Source organism: Typopeltis vanoorti, unplaced genomic scaffold, assembly GCF_054136105.1.
Source record: "Typopeltis vanoorti isolate ZY-2024b unplaced genomic scaffold, IOZ_Tvanoo_1.0 HiC_scaffold_24, whole genome shotgun sequence".
Classification (NCBI taxonomy): Eukaryota; Metazoa; Arthropoda; class Arachnida; order Uropygi; family Thelyphonidae; genus Typopeltis; species Typopeltis vanoorti.
In genome coordinates, this window is record NW_028328064.1 from 5552950 (window position 1) to 5580034 (window position 27085).

At 35.5% G+C, this 27085-nt stretch overlaps 1 protein-coding gene across 2 annotated transcripts in view; it reads left to right on the forward strand.

Moving 5' to 3' along the window:
- The window catches only part of LOC150092192 (disintegrin and metalloproteinase domain-containing protein 11-like), a 1236934-nt gene extending 1211475 nt beyond the window's left edge, over positions 1–25459 (forward strand). For both annotated transcript variants that reach the window (XM_090415260.1, XM_090415259.1), the window contains exon 29: positions 20286–25459. In XM_090415260.1, coding sequence (XP_090271386.1) covers positions 20286–20391 — 106 coding nt within the window. In that variant the 3' untranslated portion in view covers positions 20392–25459. The remainder of the gene's footprint in view (positions 1–20285) is intronic.
- Positions 25460–27085: the final 1626 nt, after the last annotated feature.

Genomic DNA, 27085 nt, shown 5'->3' on the forward strand with positions numbered 1-27085 from the left:
AAAGTCAAGGGAAAAACAGTATCAGACACTGTTCCAAAGAATAGGGATAGAAAAAATGAAAGAGCAGATTAAGTTGGTTTGGTTTTGTAAATTTGAAACTAAAGTGTGCATGGATGATGACCAGTAACTGCTTGTGTGTGTTTACATGTTTAGAGGAAAGTGGATGAATGATGATGGCCAGTTCAGTGAAGTAGTACCCATGAAAATTCCTATAGCAAAGGCAAAAATTGAATGCCTGTGAGAAAATGTCTGAGAATATGAATGCATAACTACTTGTGTGTGGATGTATTAATAGAATTTGAGATTATTATCACATCACTCTTTGGGATGCTTATTTAAGACTGTTTTTTAGTTAGTAAGCATTATAATGTGAATATTTACCTAATATATTTTGCTGCTTTTGTAACAGTATCAAATAGTAATTTAATTTCATTTGTTTCAATTATTAACTTCTGGTAAACAAAATTCCTTGCATTCTTTCTGCTGCATTTTGTTTAGATTAAAACTTATGAAACACCAGATGCTGTATGGCATTCATTGCAAAAGATTAAACTACCATCTAAGAGAATGAAATCATAAAATTATAAATTTTGACATTCAACATTTAAGCCTCCATGTTAAGGGCATCTTCCAGATTATGTAAGTATTAATATATTTTTATTATTAAACAATCGAGAGTTGGCAGACTCATCATGGGTGGACATGTAACTAGCAATTTATCTATCATATTGAACCTTGAACTCATTTAAGCTCCCAGCATTCACATGCATTCTAGCAATGCATTCCACTCATCCACCATTCATGATATAAAAAAATCTGCTGCTCACATCCCTCTTCACCACACCTTTATGCAACTTTCAAAGATAGCCTCTTATTCTCCCCCTGTCTGCTTCCAGTCTTTTTATAATTCCTCCCCTCTTAATCCCTTAAAATCTGCTCAACATCTCCATCCTATCACTTATTTTCCACGTGACCACTCAACTTTGCATATTTACTTCTCCTCATAACCACATTTCAGAATTCTATATTGCCTTGGCAACTCATCTATAGGGAGGGTCCAGAGGATTTCTGGACTCTCTCTCTCTCTCTGTGTGTTCAAGACACCAAGTAATTTTATATAAACTTGGTTTATATAAAATTACTTGGTATCTTGAATACATAACATAATATACCCAAGTTAAAAAACTTTCTACATATATATATATATATATATATATATATGGCCAGCAAAAAAAAAAAAAATGATTATGGCAGGATGGTATTAATAGCAGAAAATCGTATAAGGACAACTGTTGCAGAAGATATAGTTGAGATATTTAATGGGCAATTCATAAAGGTTTTTCATCCTTGTGAATATGACATTATAAAGAGTTTGAGAGTAGTGAATGATAATGATGAGGAGAGACTGACTGTGAGTGAGGAAGAAGTATATTATTATTATTATTATTATTATTACGGGCAACTCCAGGGAGTCATTAGACTCATCGAGGGAGGCCCCAAATCATTTTCATCACAACTATTCGACATTCATACAGTATCTATCATACCTCGCCTTAAACTCATTCACTGTCACAGCATCCACCACAGACTCAGGGAGCGCATTCCACTCATTCACTACTCTAAAAGTAAAGAACCCAGCTCTAACACCTTGACTAACCACACTTTTGCCCAGTTTCCATGGATGTCCCCTAGTCCTCCCACAACCAGCCCTGTTCTCAAAAATATCTTCTGAATTAATTTTATAGAAACCCTTCAGTAATTTGAATGTCTCAATCATATCTCCCCTCCTCCGCCTATCAACCAATTTTTGCAACCCACAAATCCTCAACCTGTTCTCATACGGTTCATTCCACAGACCTGCTATCATCTTGGTCACTCGCCTCTGGATCCTCTCCACCTCCTCCCCATCAAGAAGAAACCTAGGTGACCAAATCTGAGCACAGTAGTCGAGATGAGGTCTTATCAAGGCTCGATACAGAGGAACAATAACCTGCTTGTCTCTGCTTGTCAACGTATTCTTCAGCAACCAAGTGATTTGATGAGCTGATTTGGCCACTTTTGCAATGTGTCCCCTAAATTTCAATTCCTTATCCACCAACACTCCTAAATCTCGTGCCTCATCAATTTCCTGGAGCACGGTTCCACCAATGCAGTAAACTGCCTCCCATCTTTTCACCCCAAAATGCATAACCTTACATTTTGCCACATTAAATTGACATCCATTCTCCCTAGCCCAGACCTCCAATCTATCCAAATCATCCTGCAAAATTTTGACGTCATCTGCATTCACTATTGCCCTACCCAACTTCGCATCATCCGCAAACAAATGAACTGTTCCTCTCAGATCCTTTCCTATATCATTTATGAACAAATTAAACAGCAGTGGTCCAAGAACAGATCCTTGTGGTACACCACTAGTCACAGGCCGTCTAGTGGACTCTACTCCTGAGTAAACCACTCTCTGATATCTCTCCGTCAACCACCCTCCTATCCATCTCACCAACCCTATGTCCATTCCCATATACTGCAATTTACTGATTAGAATTCCATGTGGTATCCTGTCAAAGGCCTTAGCAAGGTCCAGCAGAATCACTGTAAACCCATTACCCTTATCCAGTTCAGCCGTCACTGTGTTATAATACGTGAGCAAGTTACTGAGGCATGACCTACCCTTCACAAAACCATGCTGTCCCCGATACAGTATCCCATTTTCTTCTATCCAATCTTGTATTTTCCTCTTGACTATTTTCTCTAAGACCTTAATAATGATTCCTGTTATGCTGATTGGCCGGTAATTTTCAACAGCAGCCTTGGAACCACCTTTGTGCAGTGGAACTATTTTCCCCTCTTTCCACCCCCTTGGGACTGACCCAGTCCTGAGGCTCAAATTAAACATAATGGTCAAGGGCACTGACAATTCTTTGGCCGCTTCACGTACGACACGAGCTGGTATACCATCCAATCCCACAGATGTATTGACATTGAGGTTCTGTAATAGACTAGTTACCTCTACCTCATTCATCACAATTCCAGTATAAGCTGTTGGTTCCTCCATTTCCGCAAAGCCACCACCTGGATGATATACTCTTGCAAAGTGCTCGCTCAGTAATTCCACAACATCGACTGATTCAGTTACCTCCCTACCCTCAGCATTTTTTAAGATCATTCTACCATGAGCATTTTTCCTTTTACTTGCAACATATTGAAAAAACTGTTTGGGATTCTCTTTAGCCTGCATGGCCAATTTCCTTTCGTAATCTGCTTAAGCAAACTTGATATTAAGGCTGTGGGACTTGATTATATATCACTGTGTATTTTGATGGAATGTGCCAGGAAGTTGACATCTACCTGGACATATTTGTTTAATATGTGTCTTACTTCAGGTCAAGTTCTGAAGGAGTGAAAGGAAGGCAAGATTGTATTACTTTATAAAGGAGGTGACAGAATTCAAGCATCAAATTATAGTCCAATCTATGTGTCTGGTGTTGTGTTGTAGTTAAAGTGGTGGAAAGGTGTATGTGGTAAGCGGTGATAAAGGTGATTTGGTAGGTGCAGTGGGGAAATCACAAGCAACATTGTTTATTTTAAGACATTCGTATCGCTAGATAAATAGAACTTGATTAGTAGTGTTTCTCGTCTGCCAACTACTCTTGCGAATTACTTACGGTAAATAACATAGGACTGGCTTTAGACTTAAAAATGAATTGTTGTGTTTGTTTACAAATGCCAGAAGTATCAAAAATAAAGGGGATGAAATGGTTTCAGTGAATGAGTTTATTCGTCCCCAAATCATTGGAATAAGTGAAACATGGTTGAATGAAGATGATATCGTAACGGGAATAGAAATGGAAGAGGTACAGTATTTTTTGTGAGGATAGAAAGGGCAGGAAGAGAGGGGGAGTGCTGCTGATGATAGCAGGGGAATTAAGTCCACATAAAGTAGAGATGAAAGGTGGAAATAGTGGCAATGGTTATGAGGCAGTGTGGTGTAACGTGGAGGTTGAGAGGAAGACATATTTAGTTGGATGTTGCTATAGGCCGGGGAATGTGGATGGTGGTGATGAAGAAATGTATAAACAACTTGGATTAGTGAACAAAGGAAGGGTAATTATTATGGGTGATTTTAATTATGGCGGTCTAGATTGGAATGAAGAGATAGCATTTGGGAATAAGGAGAGTGAATTTCTCGAGTTTTTGAGAGATAACTATCTCAGGCAACATGTAAAGGAAGGCACACGAGGATCAAGAGTTCTAGATCTGATTATTTCATCAGAGGATGTAATTATTAGAGGGGTTTCACATTTTCCTCCAATTGGTGAAAGTGATCATGAAGTAATCACCTGTGTTGTGGCTAATCATATGCAGGCTTTTGCGAGGAAAGGATATATATGGAATTATAAGGCTGGTGATTATGATAAGCTTAGGAGACAACTTTGAGTTGTACATGGAACGAGGAGTTGAGCAATAAGTAAATAAATGCTGCATGGGAACTTACAAAAGGCTGAATAAGGTAGGTGTAAAATGGATGAATGTGGAGCTTAAGCATGAAATCTGGAAAAAGAAAGTACTTTGGAGGAAGTACAAGATGAATAATGGTAATCTGTCACATGAAGAATATAAAGAACAAACCATGAGAGTAACTCAGTTGGTAAGGAAAACAAAAGTAGAGTATGAGCAGAAATTGGCAAATCAGGCTAAGAAAAACCCTAGAGAGTTTTTTTAGATATGTGGCAAGTAGAAGGAAGAATGATCATGGAAAGATGAAGTTAAGGGATTAAAGTGGTAGAATGATAACTGCTGAAGAAGACATTGTTGAGGTATTCCATGATCAATTTATAAGTGTGTTTCATCCTGATCAGGGTGGAATCATGAGGAACTTAAGTGTAGAGGACATAGGAGATGATAGCTTAATTGTGAGTGAGCAGAAGGTATTTGAGGAAATAAATAACCTTGATGTTAATAAGGCTATAGGATTTGATGATATATCACCACGCATATTAGGGGAATGTTCCAGGGAACTGGCAGTAGCATTGACATGCCTGTTTAATAAGAGTTTTGCAACAGCACAGGTTCCAAGGGAGTGGAAGGAGGATAAAATTGCTCCACTGCATTAAGATGGTGATAAGGCTGCAGTTTCAAATTATAGGCTGGTCTGTATATCTGGAGTTGTGGTGAAGGCCCTGGAGAGATTGGTGAGAAGTAGGATACAGAAATGGGTTGATAACAGCAGTATTCTCTGTGGTTATCAGCATGGGTTTGTTAAGGGGAGATCATGTTTCACTAACTTACTTATGTACTATAACAAGGTGACAAATACCTTGGACAGAGTAGATTCGTATACAGTGGTGTACTTGGATTTTGCAAAGGCTTTTGATAGACTGCCACATGACAAGCTCTTAAATAAATTGAAACAGATGGGATTGGATAACAGACTTCTGTGTTGGATCAGTGACTGGCTGTCAGATAGGGGTGCAGTATCTTGAAAGAGAAAGGTCATCAGTGGTGTGCTGCTGGGATCAGTTTTGGGCCATTGTTGTTCAATTCGTATGTTAATAATACTGGGTCAGGTTTAACTAGTGATATCCAGCTGTTTGCAGATGCAGCAAAACTGCAGAGAGCAATGCACAGTCAGGCTGATGTTAATGCCTTACAAGAGGACTTGAACAGATTGCATGAATGGGCAGGTAAGTGGAACTGTCAGTTCGATGTTGCCAAGTGTAAAGTTTTGAGATTTGGTAAGCAACGATAGGATGCAAAGTATACACTTGGTGGGGAAACTTTAACAGAAGTAGAGGAGATGAGAGATCTAGGCGTGATGGTGGACAAGGACCTGAAATTCAGGCGCCACATTGCACAAGTTGTGAAGACATCACATCAAATAATGGCAATGATGCGGAGAACCCTGACATGCAGAAATAGAGAGGTTATGATTCCATTTTATAAGGCCTTGATCAGGCCTCATATGGATTATTGTGCACAGATTTGGTCACCAGAATTTCATGGTGATGAGGATATGTTGGAAAGGGTACAGTGAAGATTCACAAAGGTAGTCAGTGGTCTTTGGAATGTGGAATACGAGGACAGATTTAGAGAATGTAAGTTGCAGAGCCTCGTGAATAGGAGGAAGGGGGGGGGGGGATATGATTGAGACATATAAGCTGCTCAAGGGTTGTTATCAGGTAGACATGGAAGATATTTTTCATAGAATGGGAGAGGGGGGGGGGGGTAGAACAAGAGGCCATTGCAGGAAACTGTATAAGGAAGGTGTGAGAAGAAGGTTCTTTGCATGGAGGGTGGTTGGTGAGTGGAATGCATTGCCTGAGTGTGTTGTGGATGTGGACACATTGAATCAGTTTAAGACGCGGTTGGATGAGCATTGTATGCAATAGTGAGTACCTCCCACGATGTGTCTCTGACTCCATGGAGGTCAAATGTTGATAATACCTATAATACCTATAATAATAAAAATAAAGGCTGGTGAGAATCAGAATCCAGAATTTTGTTGACAACAATAGTATTATCTTTAATCGACAGCATGAATTTGCTAAAGGAAGATCATGTTTTAGTAATCTACTTACTTATTACAATAAGGTGACAACAGCATTGGATGTGTGAGATGGATATATATATATAGCACTATACTTAGACTTTGAAAAGGCTTTTCATAGATTACCACAAGATAAGTAAGTCAAACTAGAGCCAATGGGGTGGATATTAGACTAGTGGATTGGATGGAAGATTGGCTGTCTGATAGGTATCAACAAGTTGTGTATCAGGGAACAATATCCCAGAAGAGGAAAGTCAATAGTGGTGTGCATCAGAGGTCTAGTTTAGGGCCATTGCTGCTTAACCTGTATGTTGGTGATATTGGAGAAATGAATAGGGAAGATATATACAGGTGTTTGCAAATGATAAGTTGATAGGATGCAAAGCTGGGATGAACTATGAGTAGTAGAGTAGGTGTTGTGGCCTGTGGCCTTACAAAGTCTTCAATAGACATTGGGCAAGGGAGCAAGGATGCCAGTTCAGTGTTAAGAAATGGAAGGTTTTAAAATTTGGAAAACAAGGATGGGATGTAGAATGTACTCTTGGTGGGGATATATTGTTGGAGGTGGAGGAAATAAGATATCTTGGGGTGATTGTGGATAGGGATCTAAAATTTACAGAACATATTGCTAAAATTGTGATTGCCAGCAAATTCTGGCAATGATGTATGTGGAGGACACTGACTTGTAGAACTAAGGTGATTCTGGTTCCATTGTATAAGGCTCTGATTAGGCCACATGGACTACTGTGCTCATATATGGTCACCTGGTATTCAAAAGAATGAAGATATGCTGGAGAAAGTCCAGAGGTGACTGAAAAGAATAGTTTCTGATCTCTGGAATGTTGAAAATGAAGAAAGATTGAGATGATGCACTTTGCGGAATCTAGTGGATAAGAGGACGAGGGGTGATATAAAAGAAACGTACAAGTTGGTAAGGGATTGTTATAGGATTAAAGAGGTTTTTCATAAAGTGGTGGGAAATTGTGGGAGAACAAAAAGTCATCCATGGAAGCTGTATAATGAGGGTGTGAGCAGGGAAATGAGAAGATGATTTTGAAAGTTTTTTCCGCTTGGTTAGAATATAATAAATTTAGTTTAATCCGTTATCCAAGTGTAAGCAAACAAAGTTTGCGTTTGAAGTATCTTCAGGACTGAGGCAACTCGTGGTAAAGGTGGACCAAGCTCTCATCACTCCTTGTCAGTATCCCCCATAATGCAAAGCACATCTCCTTGCAGACATGTATAATGCTATGCATTAAGGGAAGGGCCACTAGCCAGACTGGTTTCGACTTTTATTGAGGTCTCATCAGTGGGAGCCAGACCCAGAAGTGGTGATACCAAGTTGGAAGCAATGGAGAAGTCATATTTACCTATTCGAGTTGCCAAAAGGAGTCTCACCTTATTATTAAATTACTCTGGATTTAGAGAAAGATGTTGAAAGTTTTTTCCACTTGGTTAGAATATAATAAATTTAGTTTAATAAACTAAATTTATTATAAAGAAGATTGTTTTACATGGAGTTGTGAATGATTGGAATGCATTTCCTGAGAACGTGGTGTCTGCAGAGAATTTGAATGTGTTTAATATGATGAGCTGTGCGTATGGTAAAAGGGACCTCCTAGATGAGTCTGTGACTCCATGGGGGTTTTAGAATGATGATAATAATAATATGAGACTTTAATAAAGGTTGAAACAAGTCTAGCTAGTGACCTTTTCTGATAATGCACAGCAGTATATATGTCTCAAAGGAAGTGTGCAGTGCATTATGGAAGCGGAATACCAGGACAAATTGATGTGAATTTGAAGTCATTTGTGAAGTCATGTGCTTCCATAAACAGAGTAGCCTAGTCGTGAAAATACTTTGCTTGCAAACTTTGTTTGCTCACTTGGATAAAGAATTAAAACAAGAATTTAATTTCTGTAGTATATTTTACTAGTCATGTATGAAATGCCTTTGCAAAATTCAAAATTATCACTATACCATTATCAATCACGTTCATCACCTTATCACGAAATGCTAGTACAGTGAACTCTTGCTAAGGCAAACTCATAGAAGACAGAAACAGATGGTTAAAATGGACGGTATAGTGTTTGCTATAGCGAAAGTCAACTAAAGATTGCTAAACCAAGACCTACCTTTGCAAATCCATACTGACCATCGCAGAGCACTCTATGTCAGTCAACCTAATCCTGCATTCTATTACTAATCAACCTCTCCAATAGTTGACTACAACTACAAGTATACAGATTGATCTATAACTGGGAAATTCAGTTCTAGAACTATTCTTTTGGAGTAGTACTATTTTGTCTTCTTTCTACTCCTTAGAAACCTTTCCTCACTGCAAGACTTGCATTAAATAACCAATTCAGCCATTGCCAATTGTATCTTAAAAATATCTGTTGTACCATGAATCAAGTAACAAGAGATTCTAGATTAATTTGGGATAGTGCAGCAAAAACATATCAGAGGAAACATAGTGTCAGGGTCCACATCATTCCCAGAATTCTTTGTTTTGTCCTCACAATTTTGGCAACGTGTCTCCTAAATTTTAGATCCTTATCCACTATCACCCCAAGATCTCTTATTTCCTCTACCTCCAACAATATATCTTGACCAAACATAAATTCTACATCCTATCTTTGTTTCCCAAATTTTAAAACCTTACATTTTGCAACATTGAATTTGCATCCCCATATCTGTGCCCATTCACTCAATTTATTCAAGTCTTCTTGCAAGGCCACAATATCTTCTCTACTGTTCATGGTTCGTCACAACTTGCATTATCTGCAAACAACCGAATATCCCCATGCAAATCTTCACCAATATCATTAACATACAGGTTGAACGGCAGTGGCCCGAAAACAGAGCCCCTTAGGCACACCACTAGTAACTTTCCTCTTCCAAGATATTGCTCCCCCATACACAACTTGCTAATACCTATCAAATAGCCAGTCTCCAATCCAATGCACTAATCTAATATCCAACCCCATCCACTCTAGTTTGACTATCAACTTATCATGCAGTAGTCTATCAAAAACCTTTGCTAAATCTAAGTATAATACTGTGTATCCCTCTCCTCTGTATAAGAAACCTGTCACCTTATTGTAATAAGTAAGTAGATTATTAAATATGACCTCCCTTTAGCAAATCCATGCTGTCCATCAAAGATAATACCATTGTTGTCAACCCAGTACGGGATCCTAGTTTTCACCAGCTTCTCCAACAACTTAACCTCTCCAACACCTGACAAGGCCAATAATTTGATGCTTGAGCGCTATCACCTCCCTTATGAAGTGGCACAATCTTGCTCTCCTTCGGAACTTGACCCAATGCAAAACTCATATTAAAAAAAAAATATGTTAAGGTAGATGTTAACTCCCTGGCACATTCCTTCAGAATACATGGTGATATATTATCAAGTCCCACAGCCTTATTAACATCACGTTTGCTCAACTCTCCATACACCTCTTGCTCACTTGCAGTGTGCCTCTCCTCCCCATCATCAACTGCTCTCAATCTCTCCATAATGTCACATTCACAAGAATTAAAGACCTTTATGAACTTCCCATTAAGTATCTCTATTATATCTTCTGCAGCAGTTGTTCTTATACCATTTTCTCCAATCAATGTCATCTTTCCAAAATGATTCTTTTTTCCTGGCTACATATTAAAAGAACTCCCTGGGATTCTTTTTGGCTTCATTTGTTAACTGCTGCTCCTACCTCACTTTTGCTATCCTTACCAACCATTCACCCTCCTTGCCTGATCTTTGTAATCCTGATAGAATTGGTTATTACCACTTCTCTTATGCTGCCTCCATTATGTCTTTTTTCTCTGTATCGCATGCTTAATCTCTTCATTCATCCATTTCACACCTACCATATTTAACCTTCTGTAGGAATACATTTGGACATTGCTTCTACTAGATAGTTCTTGAATATACCTCAAGTTGTATCAATTCTTTTCCAGCTAACTCCTCATTCCATGCTACACCTGCAAGATGTCTCCTGAGCTCCTCATAATCACCAGCCTTGTAGTTCCACATATACCCTTTTCTCACAGAGGTCCTCACACTGTTGGCAACCTAATAATAACAACCAGATAATAACTTCATGGTCACTCTCACCAATTGGATGGTGGTTGGACACCTCATTTATGATTACATTCTCTGATAAGATGATCAAATCCAAGACCTTCAATCCTCGTATGTCCTCTTTTACATACTGTCTGATTTAGTTGTCCTTCAAGAAACTTATTTTCTTTACTTCCAGTTGCTATCTCATCATCCCAGTCTATATTGCCATAATTAAAATCACCCTTTTCTTATTTGCTTGGCTAATTTGATTATACATTTCATAGTCACTACCATCCACATTACCAGATCTATAACAACATCCAACTAAGTATTTCATTCTATTCATCTCTATCTCACACCGTACTGCCTCAAAACTACTGGCACTATTTCCCCTCTTGCATCTCTACTTTATATGGACATAACTCTTTCTCTATCATCAATAGCACTCCCCCTCCCTTTTTACCCCTTCTGCCCTCACGAAACACATCATACCGTTCCATCTTTATTCCTGCCAGGATTTCATCCTCATCCAACCATGTCTCACTTATTCAGTGGCATTGCTAGAGCTTTTGCTGCTCAGGATGGTCCCTGAGTTTGCCGTCCCTCTCAATACACACCAAAAATACTACAAAAAGTCAAAACAACTTATAGAGTAAGGTTCAAAGTGGTGTCCCCCTCATCCCCCCTAGCTACATCACTGCACTTATTCCAACAATTTTTGGTGAATAGACTTAATTAATGCAACCATTTCATTTGCCTTGTTTCTTACACTTCTAGTATTCGTATACAAACACAGCAGCTTATTCCTGGATCTATAGCTAGTTCCACTGATACCAATTATTTGATGTGACTTCTCCATGTTTAACTTAAGCCATTTCTTTTTCTCCTTATTTATCTTAGAACCTACTTCAAATCCAACTGTTTTTTCCCTTGATCCCAGGTCATCCCCTCCCCTTTTTTGTGTACACGTGCATTCACATCCTCTTGGAGCATCTACCTTTCTCACGCCATGTTCTTCTGTCTACCCTGCACCTCCCCATTTCCCTGTCTGTCTTGCATGCCTGGTCTCTCATTCTCTATAATCATGCTGCTCACTTCTTCATTCATAACCACCTCTTCAATCTCTCCTGTCTTATTCTTCCACATTGCTTCCCAGTTGATCAGATTCATTCTCTGCACTCACTCCTCTACCTTCCAGCAGCATTCTCTCCAAGCAACTCGCACCAAAACCACTCAAACGCAATCCATTGCTCCTATACAGTTCACTTTGTCCTTCAAGCGCATTCCACACACATTAACAAACTGCACTCCTTTCTCCTCACACATTTCAGCTAACATATCATTCATAATCCTTGCTCTCTACCTCATCTCACCACTGTCATACCTAGGCAACATGCTTACTACCTTTCCTATCACACTATTCTCTTTTATCCGTCTCAACAATCTCCTGATATCCAATTTGACGTGTTCTTTGTTTGCAGTCAAGTCATTTGTACCTATTACAACTACCAACTCTTTTGCTTGCTTACTTCTCATATCTAATGCCTCAATCACTCTACCTCCGGTAAAACATACTTTGTGCATCCTCTCTTCCAGCACACCTTTAATAACTGAATTACTATACAACAATACTCGTGGATCTTTCATTACCTCTTTTATACGAACATTATTTGTTTTCATCATTTTCACTATTCCATACATATCTCGAATTCTCTTAACTTCATTCTGCATCCATTTCATCTCTTGCCTCATCTTAACCAACTCAACTTTCAAAACTTGTATCACACCTTCACTGTCGTTCATTCTTTCGAAATTTGTGTCACACTTTCGTTTATTCTCTCAATTTTGTTGCCAGCCATACGCAGTCAACACCACTCACCACCTTATCTTTAACTGCACTTTGTTTTTTTAACTTCTGCCACATTTGCATCACTTTCGTCTTTCTTACCATCAATTGTTAAGTTTCTCATATTGTTCATTCCCTTTTTCAAAACTTTTTTAACATTTTTTCACTGCTCTTTTACGTCGTCCTTTTCTATCATATGAGCACTCATCTTCCTCATGGCATTCTCCCTACTAACACTTTCAGTTGTCAACATATTAGCCCTCATCAAATCCTCATTCAGCTCACACTTTGCACACACCCTCCTTCCATCCACCTTAAATATCTACAATTTATCTATATAATCAAAAAAGTCCTATAGCACTTCATATTTCATGAAACAACTGAATCGAAATTGAATTCCTGCATGGACAAAGCACCATCATCTCTCCTTTGCCAGTTACTATACTGAGGTCTAATTTCAATGAATTCATAAATAAACTTAAACAAAAAATCCCACACACTAATAATACTGCAAACGCACAACCTTCACAGCAACTCTTACTCATGAACATACACTTATATACTATTAATTATTTCAAAAAACTTATCTGAAATTGGAGCCCTCATTATACACCGCTAGTTCTCTCGCAACACTTGACATTTACCATATATCAGATGAGTGTGTTAGGGCAGGAAAACTAAAATTGCACGAGTGGAATGTAGCAGTGATGGCCTCGTAGGGAACGTGGCTTGAGAAATGAGAAGGTATATGCTGCATTAAAGAGCCAAGTAGAGAGTGTATGAAGTATTAATATTGGCAATGCACTGGTTTTTCTGTATACAAATACCAGTGTGTTTGTGATGTTGATTGACTCAGTTTTTCCAAAGATTGTTGGTATCATTGCAGTTTGGTCAACTGAGGATGATGTTATGACAGAAATTGAAGGCTATAACATATTTCAACGGGATGGGGAAAGTGAGTAACACTTTCATGAGTAACACTTGTAGAGTGTTACTCATGATAAGAAATGATTGTGCACTCTCAGAATAGAAAATCAGAGCAGGAATGACACTAATGGCTTTGAAAGTATATGGTGCAAGATAGGAGTTTAAGAACACAGTATTTAGTGAGATGTTGCTATAGCCCAGGAAATACAGATGGTGATGAAGAGGAAATTCTTAAGCAGATTAGTCTGGAAAGTGCAAAGCAAGTGATCATCTATAGCAGTATAAACTGGGAAAAGGAAAAGCATACAGTACTAAGGGAAATATTAGACTTCTTGAGGAGAACAACTACATTAGGCAGTATGTCGTGAAGGGAACACTAGGATCAAAAGTTTTGAATTTGGTCATAGCATCAGATCTGATTGTGACGAAGATATACTTGTGAGAGAGACCATGTAGTCCTGACTTGGCAGATGAAGGCATGTAGAAGTATCAACAAAGAAGGAATTTATGTGGAATTATAAGGCAGACAACTATCATAGACTTAAAAAAACAGATTTTATACCTCTGTTGAAGAATATAAAGCAATGTGCAGTCAAATGGATGACTAGAGAAATTAAACAGGAATTGCAGATGAAAGACTATGGAAGGCATATAAAGAGAGAGAGAGAGAGGGGTGGAGGATAGTTTCATGAGGATTATAAGCCCAGGCTAGGAAGGTGACTAGTATAGAAAGAAGAGAAAAATTAGGATAGGAAAGGAGACTAGCACTCAATCTAAGGAGAATCTCAAGTTTTTTGGGAATGTGGCCAGTAGGAAGAAAAATTATTGTGGGGCTCAGGTAATCAAGGCAGATAACATAATTGAGCTATTTAATGATCACTTTATTAGAATTTTCCATTCTGGTAAAGCAGGATATCACTCTCAGAATAGAAAATCAGAGCAGGAATGACACTAATGACTTTGAAAGTATATGGTGCAAGATAGGAGTTTAAGAACACAGTATTTAGTGAGATGTTGCTAAAGCCCAGGAAATAAAGATGGTGATGAAGAGGAAATTCTTAAGCAGATTAGTCTGGAAAGTGCAAAGCAAGTGATCATCTATAGCAGTATAAACTGGGAAAAGGAAAAGCATACAGTACTAAGGGAAATATTAGACTTCTTGAGGAGAACAACTACATTAGGCAGTATGTCGTGAAGGGAACACTAGGATCAAAAGTTTTGAACTTGGTCATAGCATCAGATCTGATTGTGACGAAGATATACTTGTGAGAGAGACCATGTAGTCCTGACTTGGCGGATGAAGGCATGTAGAAGTATCAACAAAGAAGGAATTTATGTGGAATTATAAGGCAGACAACTATCATAGACTTAAAAAAACAGATTTTATACCTCTGTTGAAGAATATAAAGCAATGTGCAGTCAAATGGATGACTAGAGAAATTAAACAGGAATTGCAGATGAAAGACTATGGAAGGCATATAAAGAGAGAGAGAGGGGTGGAGGATAGTTTCATGAGGATTATAAGCCCAGGCCAGGAAGGTGACTAGTATAGAAAGAAGAGAAAAATTAGGATAGGAAAGGAGACTAGCACTCAATCTAAGGAGAATCTCAAGTTTTTTGGGAATGTGGCCAGTAGGAAGAAAAATTATTGTGGACCTTGTTGGTGGGGCTCAGGTGATCAAGGCAGATAACATAATTGAGCTATTTAATGATCACTTTATTAGAATTTTCCATTCTGGTAAAGCAGGCTTTATTCCTAGAGGGATAAAGAGGGGAAAGCATCAGATTTGAATGAAGATAATGTATTCCAAATACTAAGTATGTTAAACATCAGTAAGGTAGGGGAGGGGACTACATGGAATTTTGCCACGTGTTTTAAAGGAATGTGCTGTAGACATTCCTTTAAAATTTCTGGAAATTACCATACCATTAACTTGGCTATTTAATGAAAGTTTTGTAATAGAACAAGTTCTTGGAGAGTAGAAGGAGGGTAAGGTAGTACCATTTGCAGGTGATAAAACGGAAGTCTCAAATTGAATTGGGCAGACAATGACAGTATTATTAATGCAGGCCAGCATGGATTTGTTAATAGGTGCTTTGTTTTAGTAATCTGGTTAACAGAAGGTTAAAGCATACACTGTCATCTTTTTGGAAATTGCAAAAGCATTTGACAGGGTACAATATGACGAGTTAATTTTTAAGTTGCAACATATGGGTTTGTATAAGTTAAACAATTTTATATACCTATACAAGTTTGTATATAGATCACTTTACTGGAGTATTTCATCCTAGAAAAGAGGATTTTATTACTAAAGAGATGGGGAGGATTTAAGGTTTGGAAGTGCAAGAGGAGAGTGTGTTACAAATACTGAGTTCTCTGAACATTAGTAAGGCAGTGGGATTAATTGGAGTTTCACCATGTGTTTTAAGAGTGCTAAGGAAATGACAGCTCCATTGACTTGGCTTTTCAGTGAGAGTCTGATTATGGAAAAGGCGAGAGTCTGATTATGGAAAAGGCGAAGGAGTGGAATTAGAGTAAGATAGTCCCATTACACAAGGGACTATGATAAAACTTCTGTTCCAGGATGAAATACCCTAATAAAGTGATCTATATACAAACTATAGACAAACTTGAGTAGATATATAAAATTGTATTAAAATTAAGATTTTGGAAAAATTAATGAGAGATCATATTGGGCAGATAAAGGTAATATTATCTGTGAGAGTCAGCATGAATTTGTTAAGGGTTATGCTGGTTTTAGTAATCTAATTGTTTTTATAATAAAGTAACGAGCAGTCGATTTAGGAAAGGCATATACTGCCCCCCCCACACCTTTTTTCCCCTGATTTTACAAAAGCATTTGACAGGGTGCCACATGATCAAGGAAGCACAAGGTTATAAGTGAGATTTCTCAGGGTTCATGGGACCCATATTTTTTAACCTTTATATCAATGACATTGTGAACGGATTGTAGGGAAATATTCAGTTGTATGAATCTGGGAAGGGTTATTAGTAATAGCACTGATGTTGTAGCCCTTCAGGAGGATTTGAATAAGCTGGGCAGATGGGAAAATGAATGGTGTGTCAATTTAATGTAACTCTGTAATCCACATTTCTTCAACCTCTCTCCATAGCCAGCATTCCAAAGTCCTGACACTATTTAAGTCACTTGTCTCTGGACCCTCTCCATTGTCTCCACATCACATTGAAAACCAGGTAACCAGATCTGAGCACAGTAGTCCAAGTGTGGTCTGACCAGTGCCTTATACATTGGCACAACCACTTCCTTATCATTACAGGTGAAAAAATCAGAGTCTTATTATTATTATTCAGGCCTCCATGGAGTCAAAAGACTCATCGTGGGAGGTCCCCCCCCTAAGAAATTAAATTAAAGAAATTACTTAAGAAATTAAAAATTATAATTTTTATAATCAGAGTCTTATAAATGTAAAGTTTTAAATTTTGGAATCCACAGATGGGATACTTCATATGCACTTGGTGAAATTATACAGGAAGAAATGTAGGAAGCAATGGATCTTACAGTGATTGTAGATGGAAATTTGAAGTTCTAAGGACATACTGCATATAGTGTGAAGACAACTCAGAGAATTACTGCAATTTATTGAGGATGAAACTGATTATAAGAGATAAAAGGGTGGTGGTCTCATTGTATAAAGCTTTAATCAAACCACATCTGAATTTCTGTGCTCAGATCTTTTCACTGGATTTGAAGGGGATGAAATAACCTTGGAGAGAGTGCAGAGATGGATGATAAAAATGATATCAGTACTGTACAATGTTGGTTATGAGGATAGACTGAGGGCATGTGGACTGTGGGGGGGGGGGGGTAGATAAAAAAATAAGGGGAGATATGATCAAGACACTTAAGCCGTTGAAGGGCTGTTATTGGATTAAAACCGAACAGATTTTTCATATCGTAAAATGAGGGTAGGAACAAATACTACAAGGAGCTATCCCTGGAAATTGCAAAAGGAAGGAGTGAGTAGGGGTCTTACCCCAACTTCTTAAGTTGGTTTGCCTGAGAGAGTGTGATAAAAGTGAAAACAGTGGACGAATCTATGGAGTGATACAATAGACTGTATTGTCTAGTATCGACCTCCCACAATGAGTCTTATGACTCCATGGAGTTTGGGAAATTAAATAATAATAACAGACATAATAATGTCTTCCATTTGCACAGCCCACTAAACACACCTCTGATTTTTTCACCTGTAATGATAAGGAAGTGGTTGTGCCAATGTATAAGGCACTGGTCAGACCACACTTGGACTACTGTGCTCAGATCTGGTCACCTGGTTTTCAATGTGATGTGGAGACAATGGAGAGGGTCCAGAGACAAGTGACTTAAATAGTGTCAGAACTTTGGAATGCTGGCTATGGAGAGAGAGGTTGAAGAAATGTGGATTGCAGAGTTTGGTGGAAACATTTAAGTTAATGAGAAGATTTTATCAAATTAATCCAGAGGGAATTATAAAAAGAGTAGAAGGTTAGAGGAAGAATCAGAGGTCATTCCTGGAAGTTATGTAAAAGTGTGGTGAATAGGGGTGTGAGAAATAGATTTTTTACATGGAGAATTATCAGTGAATGGAACGCATTACCAGAATATGTTGTTAATGCAAGGAGTATTAAGGATTTTAAGAATCCATATGATAAATATGTTGTCAGTTGAATGAACCTCCCACGATGAGTTTGTCGACTCCATAGAGGGTGCCTCCCTTCTGCATGTTGCACAGCTTCATTTACAGCACTATAATAAATGCTGATAAAGAGTGCACTTTAAATAATTCCACTACATCCTTTTCACAGTCACTCTACTTACCATAGCTATCCACCAATGTTTCCTTTTCATAATTGTTCTTCCTCACTACTGTAGTGTAAGAATTTCCTTGAATTATCTTTAGACTGACCAGCCAATTACTGCACTTTTTTTTTTTTTTTTTTTTTTTTTGTCCTATGGGTGTTACTTTCCTATTCTGCATTTTACATTCCTCATACATCTGATCCCTACTGAATGCATTGTACCTGCTCCAAAATATCTTTATTCATTTTTTGCTTTATATTTTTTTTGTCTGACAATTCCATTAGGAGATTGGCTTGTTTGCCTTAAGATATGTGACCAGAATAGTATTATTATTATTATAGACCTTCATGGAATCATTAGACTGAATGTGGAAGATCCAACTTAGAGAATACAAAACTACCTTACCACTCCTTGAACTCATTAACTTTGCGCTCTCACCACCATCTCAGGAAATTTATTCCATGCCCCTACAATTATTCTCCATGTCAAAAACTTGTTTACCCTCTTACTCTGTACATCTTTTTGTAACTTCTGAACAAGAAACAAGGACAAGAGGATTATCTCTTGTTCTTGTTACCTCCCCTTATTCATCTATATGAAAATCTACTCAATGTCAGTCTAGTAAATACTTAGTAGCTTAAATATCTCTGTCATATCACTGGTTCATCTTCTTTCAACCCAGTGCAAATTACATGCCCTCAGTCTATTCTCATAACCAATGTTCTGCAGTCCTGATATTTTGTTTTATCTACCTCTGTGCCATCTCTACAGTTACTTCATCCCATCCAAATCATGATGAACAGATTTGAGCACAGGTAATTTGTGTATGGCACAATAAAGGCTTTATACAATAGTACCACCATCCTCTTTATCTCTGTCTTGACACCATGATTTAACAATAATGGTCCCAATACTGAATCCTGTGGAAGTCCACTTGTAACCCCTTTCTATTCTACAGTACTGCTACTCCATACACTGCTCTCTGATATCTATCAAAAAGCTAATTTCCAATCCAATCCACTAGCCCATTATCTAAATCCATACACTGCAACTCAAATATCAGCTTATCATGCAGCATCCTATCAAATGCCTTTGTGCAATCCAGAAAAATGATGTTGTATGCTGTTACATCATCAACTGCTCTTGTTACCTTATTATAAAAGGCTACCAGATCACTAGAACAAGAATCCCACCCTCTTAACAAATCCATGCTAGGCTTCATAAATAATATTACCTATATCTACCCAATTCTGTATATGAGCTCTTACTAATTTTTCCAAAATTAAATCACAGGAGAAATACAAACTGGTTAGTAGTTTTATACTTCTATTCGCCCACCACCATTATGCATTGGTGCTACCCTCCTTCCACTTCTTAGGAACTTATCCCAATTGCAAGACTCTCAATGAACAGTTTGGTCAGTGGCACTGTTAGTCCTTATGTACACTCCCTAAATGTGGCAAAATCCCTCTCGTACCACTGCTTCTCATCATTTCTCCTCCTACCAGCCACATAGTGAAAGACCTTCTTAGGATTTACTGGGTTATTTTGAACCTGTGTATTTGGTGTATATACATTCCTGAAGATGGCCTTAACATGGAAGCTGAAAAACACTGAGTGTGATTATTTCAATAAATTTTATGCTCTTTACTGTTAGTTTAAGTCACAAACCTGATACAAGGAATCGATTCTATCTTGATATTGGTTGAAATATTAAAAAAAAAAAAAAAGTTTTCTAAAATTTGTAACTCTATAAGATTTGTCTATAACAGATTGCTTTTCTAGACTAAATCCAAGCAGGAGGGAAGGGAAAGGAATTCAAGTATTATGTGTTATTAAAAGTTTTAATATGTTTGCATGTTTTAACACTTGAATCAGTATTAATATATTTAACAAAACTGCTATGATAGTGTTTTTGAAGTAACTGTTAAACTATATTTATAATATTAATGCCTGAAGCCAAACAATTGTTAATTTGCAATTATTTCTATAGTTATTTTTTTTTTATTATCACTCTGCCTGCTTATGGTCTTAATTCTAAAATGCTAAATACTTCTTGCACATAGATATCCTCCCTACGCTCCCACCACTGGTAGGTTCAACAACTGCATGCATGATCAAATGAAAGATTCACCTGAGAATAAACAGTGCCAGAGGATCCCTGCTGACTAGACAATTCCATTTTCTGTATAATCATCTTGGATTATTTACCTCATTTCACAAAGTTAGGAGTGGGGTAATTAACCCTAGAGTTAACTGATATGCAGCCTATAGTCTTCCCAATTAGTGGAAGATCTAGATTAGGAGAGAGAGATATTAAGAAAATAATCATAAGTGTACAGATGTGTATTGATGGAGGGATAAGTGTTGTATCAGCATGGGCTTACACTTTAGAAACTTGTTTCAAGAAAATAATTCTCATTAAAACAACTTTATAAAATATTTTCATCAATAAACCCTTTTGTTTTTCAGTGACTTATTTCAGTTCTTTACATGCCTTTCCAAGCATCACTTCATTCATTTTTTTTTGTCGGCTTTTTATAAACTATATATATAGCAAACACATGTATTATTTTGTAGACAAATAAATAAAGATTTTTTAATTAATTATCTAACTATGCATATCATATGTGACTGACTAGCTTATTCTGTGGAAATGTATTGTAACTATTATTATTTTTGTATGTACTGCATATATGTAATCTTAGATTTTGTTCAGTAATAGTTAACTTTTCATTTGTTATATACAATATTATAGAAACAGCACATTAGTTATAATTAAATTCTAATTTTTATCCTCTTTCTAATAAAAATACATCTACAACACAGGTTTCCATACCACAAATAGAATAGCAGATCTTTAATTTATATTAAAGTATATTTGCCAAAAACATTTTGAAGCATAAAAAGCATACTCTTAACACATTCCCACTGGGCTGCATGTCATGCCTTATATATACACTAATTACAGCACATAACACATCATGCTATGAATGTATAAATTTGTAGTGTTCGATTATTTTAGGTGGCCATCACAAAAACAAAATATTACATAACTATAATGAGATTGCTGATACAATGCTCACCAGCTATCAAGAAACAAATTATATAATTAAATAAATAAATAAAATGCTCATATGCACCTTTCTTACTCTCTCCTCTTGTCATTTTTCTAATTTTATTATGGATTTGCAGTTTAACTCTTGAAAATCAAAAATATTTTTTGATAAATATAAAGGCAACTTTAAAAAGGAAAACAAAACACCTCTTTTTAAAAATAAATATTTCTAATATGTAGAAATAAAGAACAGTGATAATACCATTGCACAATACCTTTTACCAAATTAAAGTCAATAAATATTGGACAGGAAAAAAAAAATACATAGTGAAAAATATTTACTGTTTATGCTTTACATTACTTTAAATATATGTATATATTCATATAATTTCTGTTATCAAAATGACCAGATTAAATGAAAAAAGAGCCAAACTCCACAAAATACATATTGCTAAAAGTTTTTAATGAAGTAGTGAAAATTTTTCTTGTTATTAAAGACTGTGCGTCATTTTAATTTATTATCTAAATAAGCATTTCAGCTGGATAATGCACATTTTTGTTTTGAGTTTTCAATCTAGCAGTCATTTTGGAAAGGTCTAGATTTTTTTAGCCTTAACTTCTCAATCCAGTAATGTATGCATTAGAGTGTGCATTTTAACAATAAAGAAAAAATAAAAACTATCCACTGGGATTTAAATTTATACATGCATTAATGGTATGTACAAAATTTATTTTGTGAGTTTTCAGTTAAAATAATAATAATTCTGGTATTTCATGTATTTCTAGTTGGGTCTTTATGTTTAAAAATCAGGTTTATCTTATGTATATTACAAGCTAAAGGAAAGAGAATTAAACAAATGATAAATTTAAAATAGAAATAAGTTTAAAAGCTATCAAAATAAAACAGTATTTTGATACATATTTGATACAAAAAGAGATAAACTTGCTGTACAAGGGCATCAGAATAGAAATACTTATGAGAATCAATTCTTGTGTAAAGTAATTTGTCTTACAAAATATAGCCATGTGTTTGCTTTTTATTTATTTATTTTTTTCAATGAAAGCTGTTAAAAACATTCTGCAAGCCCAGGCTGTTAATATAAAAAATATTTAAAAAATTGCTGTGTATTTACAAATGATATGAAGGTACTCGAGTAATATAAATTGCTGCAATAAACATCTCTCCCTGTGGTTCTTATTTGGTGATCATATATATAAAATATATACATGCTCTATATACAATGTTATTTTCATGTGCCAAATTTAACATGTTGATTCTGATTCTGCTTTTCAATTTTATATAGTAGGCTGCATATTCTAATTCATTATTTTAAGTATTTGCTAGTATTATGTGATATATATGAAGAATATTTTTTTATGCTTATAAAAATCGGACTTTATATGTGATAGCTGATTGTGAAGTGAAAAAATCTGTTATGGAATGTAAATGACTGAAGAATATATATTCAGTCCACTTTATTTGTTTCTGTTTTAAAACCATTGGACTATGGTCCTGAGAATCTTAAAATTCTTAATAAATGTTTTTTATTAAATTTCTTGCTAAGAGATCATCAAGTATATGTTAAAAGTAATCATTATGGTATATTTAAAAATCTTTGTTTTTTTGTTATTTTTAGAATGCCAACAAAAAAAATTGAACTGATCATTTTCCATAAAATTGCCTTCATATAATTTTGAATTAAAATGGTAGCAAATTTGTTTATAATAATATGAAACATACTTTTTACATTTGTCATTCATTTGTTTAAAAAAATTGTAAATTTAGATTTACCAAATAACAAACAAATATCAAAATTAATGACTGAACTCTTTAATGTTATTCTTAAGCACTAACAAATGTATATCCTTTGATATTGAAATTGCTTTTAGATTTGGGAGAAAAATAATGTCAGATGGATTAAAAAAAGTTTGTAATATACAGTGGTCCCTACCTTTTGATGGGATTAGAACAATAATCATCATTAAAATAATCTTCTATTCCTAATACTAATAGCAAAGAATTGTCAGACAATTATGATGAAAATGGTCAATAGAAATTTCACGGAGATCTTTATTCATAGATTTTATAAATATCATTATTTCATCATTGTTAAAAGTCTATATATATAAATCTCATAAATACAGACATGCATACACACACCTATTTCATAGGAATTTTCAAAAAATGCATTCATAGGTAAAGATATATTTTGGAAAGTTTCTTGAAGGAAGGATTTCTGTTCAAGCTGAAGAGTATTTCTTGCATGCTCTTCATGCACAAATTGTCCAGAATTCTAGCTGGCGAGAACTAGCGTGCTGCGGACGAGATAATCTTCAGCTTTGCCACAAATCCTTCCTTTCATGTAAACTTTTCTGAAATTTGCCTTTCAGTTGAAAGATGCTAACAGATGCAACAGAGACATAAAATGTACTCTTTTAAGATATGTGTATAAATTTTATGCTATATATAAAAATATACATTACTCTCTCTTTCTCTCTCTCTCTCTATATATATATAATGTACACACATATAATTGATAACTCACAATGATGGAAGTGTTCTACACTCTCGTCCGCAGCATTGCTTTCGCCAGAGAGAATTCTGGTTTTGAATAAGAAGAGCATGTAAAAAAGCACTTCCATTTCTCTTAGAAATTTTCATATTCTATTTCTGGTATGTTAGAAACATAGCAAAAATTTAACTTTTTTATTCACTTTGAAGCAGATATTGAAGCAGATATACAGAATTCCAAGTTTTCCTTAAAACACTAAAGTCAGAAATTTGTAAATATGAAAATGTTCATATGAAGCTAAAAAATAATTGTGTAATTTTAAATATAGACATGCCTTATATTAGAAATGCACTAATAAAATAATTAACTTTCATTTAATGTACTTCCATGAAATTTTGAAACATTATTATACATTTTAGTAATCTGTATTAAATTATAGAATGCACAGTTCAATCAGATGTAAGTATTCATATACATTATTTATTCACAGGTTTGCAGAAAATATAAATATATCAAAGCACATTTTCAAAGTGTTCATTTTAGAGTTTTATTTGATTTTGTAGTACATATTTCTAAAACTGCATTTTAACTGAAACAGTAGTTTGATTCCTTTCACAGTGTTTCAATCGTTACTCATGCCTATAGTTCGAATAATATTTCTTTCAGAACACTTATTTCGAACTAGAGTTAGGAATGGTTTTGTAATAAAAGCCCACATCAATACACAAGGGGAAACTGCTCAGGCTTTCGCAATGAATGTTGCTCTAGCCTATACTCTGTGGCAGCTATTTTCACTTTCTTCACATTTATTCTTCGTATATGCCACCTAGGGGCATATCTTTGGTAGATTCACCAATTTGTACATTGTCCACAACCATGTTCAATAACATGCAAGTTATGAAGGTATTTAGATAGAGGGTTCATCTTCTCATTATATCACACAATAGAATGCATGTACTGGTTCAGGAAATGTCATTTCCTTGACCAGCTTTTTTCTTGTGGTAGCATGGTTATATCACAATCATTAGCCTGTCATGAGGAGATATAAGCAAAGATGCATTCTAAAGACTAAAAGATTTTAAGGTAGCTTTGCAAAAGAAATAGGCAGTTTAGACTTATTTCAAATTACCGAAAATAACATAAGCCCAGTAACTAATTAGTCATTTGTAAATCTTATACAAAGAAGAAACTGTTTCATCATGTACAGTACATACATATTGTCATTACTTCCTTATACAGTAATTTAAGATTAGAACAATCTAATAACTTAGGACATGCATTTTCATATAGATATATTTGTAATGTAAATATTCACGTAAAGTATATTTAAAGTAGGGGGAAATATTAAATATTCGAAATATTAATGGAATTATCACAGAGAGTAAACTGAAACAAATGAAAAGATAATTTGCATTCAAAGAATGCTTTTTTGCTTAACTGAACCATGAAAACATTTCAAAAAAGATATAGATGGAGAAAAAAAACAGCTATTGACCTCAGATGTTTATTTTCACTGAAAGATTAATCGGATTAGGCATTCAGTAATATGCTGCTTTCTACTAGGCTGAATTATTATGTTGGTAGCCAGACATGACTACTACTATTGTGAGGATGAAGAATTTCTGCCTGTTGTTTAGCTACCTAAAAATTTATTTCATGAGAATTTACATTTAAAAAAAAAAAAAAAAACTCTTATTAGATATGTTAACTTCAAATGCATTTCATTCATATGAAGATACTAGAAAAAACTATTCAATTTGAAAATAATAATAGTAATAGTAAAAAATTTGTAACTATCAGATTCATAGTCGCCAAAAATATCATTATTTATAGCAAACAAAACAGCAACAAAAAAAAGTATACTTTAAACAGTAACCAGAAATTATTTGTTAATTTTTGTGAACTAAAATCATAAGTTTAGATAATATAGTTTTTTAATATTATCAGAATAGCAATGTTATATAGTACTTTATACTCATCTTAATTTTTGTTATTTTGTAAGAAAAACTATTATCAAATGGTTGAAACAATTATTTGTAACTTGTTATAACATTTCTGGTTGATTATTAATCTACAGAGAAAAAACAAGTATAGGTCTGTGGAGGTGAATGATATGATGCTGTAGCATCAGAATTGTAATATGGATTGATGGATTGAATTTAATCCACCTCTGTTTACCAGAATTTGTACATTCATTTCTGAAATAAAAACTGCTTTATCTTGTACAGAATTGCCTGTCATTTTCTAATTTGACATCTCTTTAAAGTTACAACTTATTACATATATACACAAATTTATATATACAATGCACACTTAGCTAGAAAATTAGGAACTTCACACTATCATATCCGTTCTTCCAATACTCTTGAACTTCCTTATGGGATGACCTGGGATCAAAAGGAAACATTTAGAATTGAAGAGCAGTACTGTCGATACGGTGTAGCATAGAGGCAGCCTGCCTCACTGTGTGGCTTAATAAGGGCGCTTGCTCAGCCATATTGTGGTATGCGGCGTCGCTACTCTAACAATTGCTGTTAGCTTAGCAAGTGCCGAAAGAAGTTTTCCAAGCTTAAACTGATTAAAAATTATTTGTGAACAGCAATGACCCAAGAAAGATTGGTGCTGTTTGCACACTCTCCCTCGATGAGTCTTTGGACTCCCTGGAGGTGTCAAATAATAATAATATCGATTGAGGCAGACATAGCTTATAATTTAAATTTAGAAGAGCTTATAAACAGTTTTATTGTACAATAAAATAAAACTGTTTCCTCCCCCGTAGAGCAAACATTTAATTAATAATATTATGTAATCGTTTTACACTAATGTTTCTCTTGTAATAAAAACAAAATGGCAATGGAGATTTTCTTATATTTTTGTCTTATCAGGGGCGATATTTAATTGTTTGCCTTGGGGTGTGATCTAAACTGGCAATGGCTCTGTTGAAGAGGGTTCTAAAATGAATAAGCAGAAAAAGAAATGGCACAAGTCAAGCATGGAGAGATCACATCGAATGAGTGTTATCAGTGGAACTAGCTGTAGATCCAGGAATGAGCATTTGTATTTATATATAAATGCTAGAAGTGTGAGAAACAAGGCAGATGAAATGGTTGCACAAATTGAGATTGTTCACCCAAAAATTCTTGGAATAAGTGAGACATGATTAGACGAGGACGACATCCTGACAGGAATAGAGAAGGAAGGGTATGATGTGTTTCGTGAGGATAGAAAGGGTAAAAAGGGATGGGTAGTGCTATTGATGATACAGAAACAGTTAGGTCCATACGAAGTAGAGATG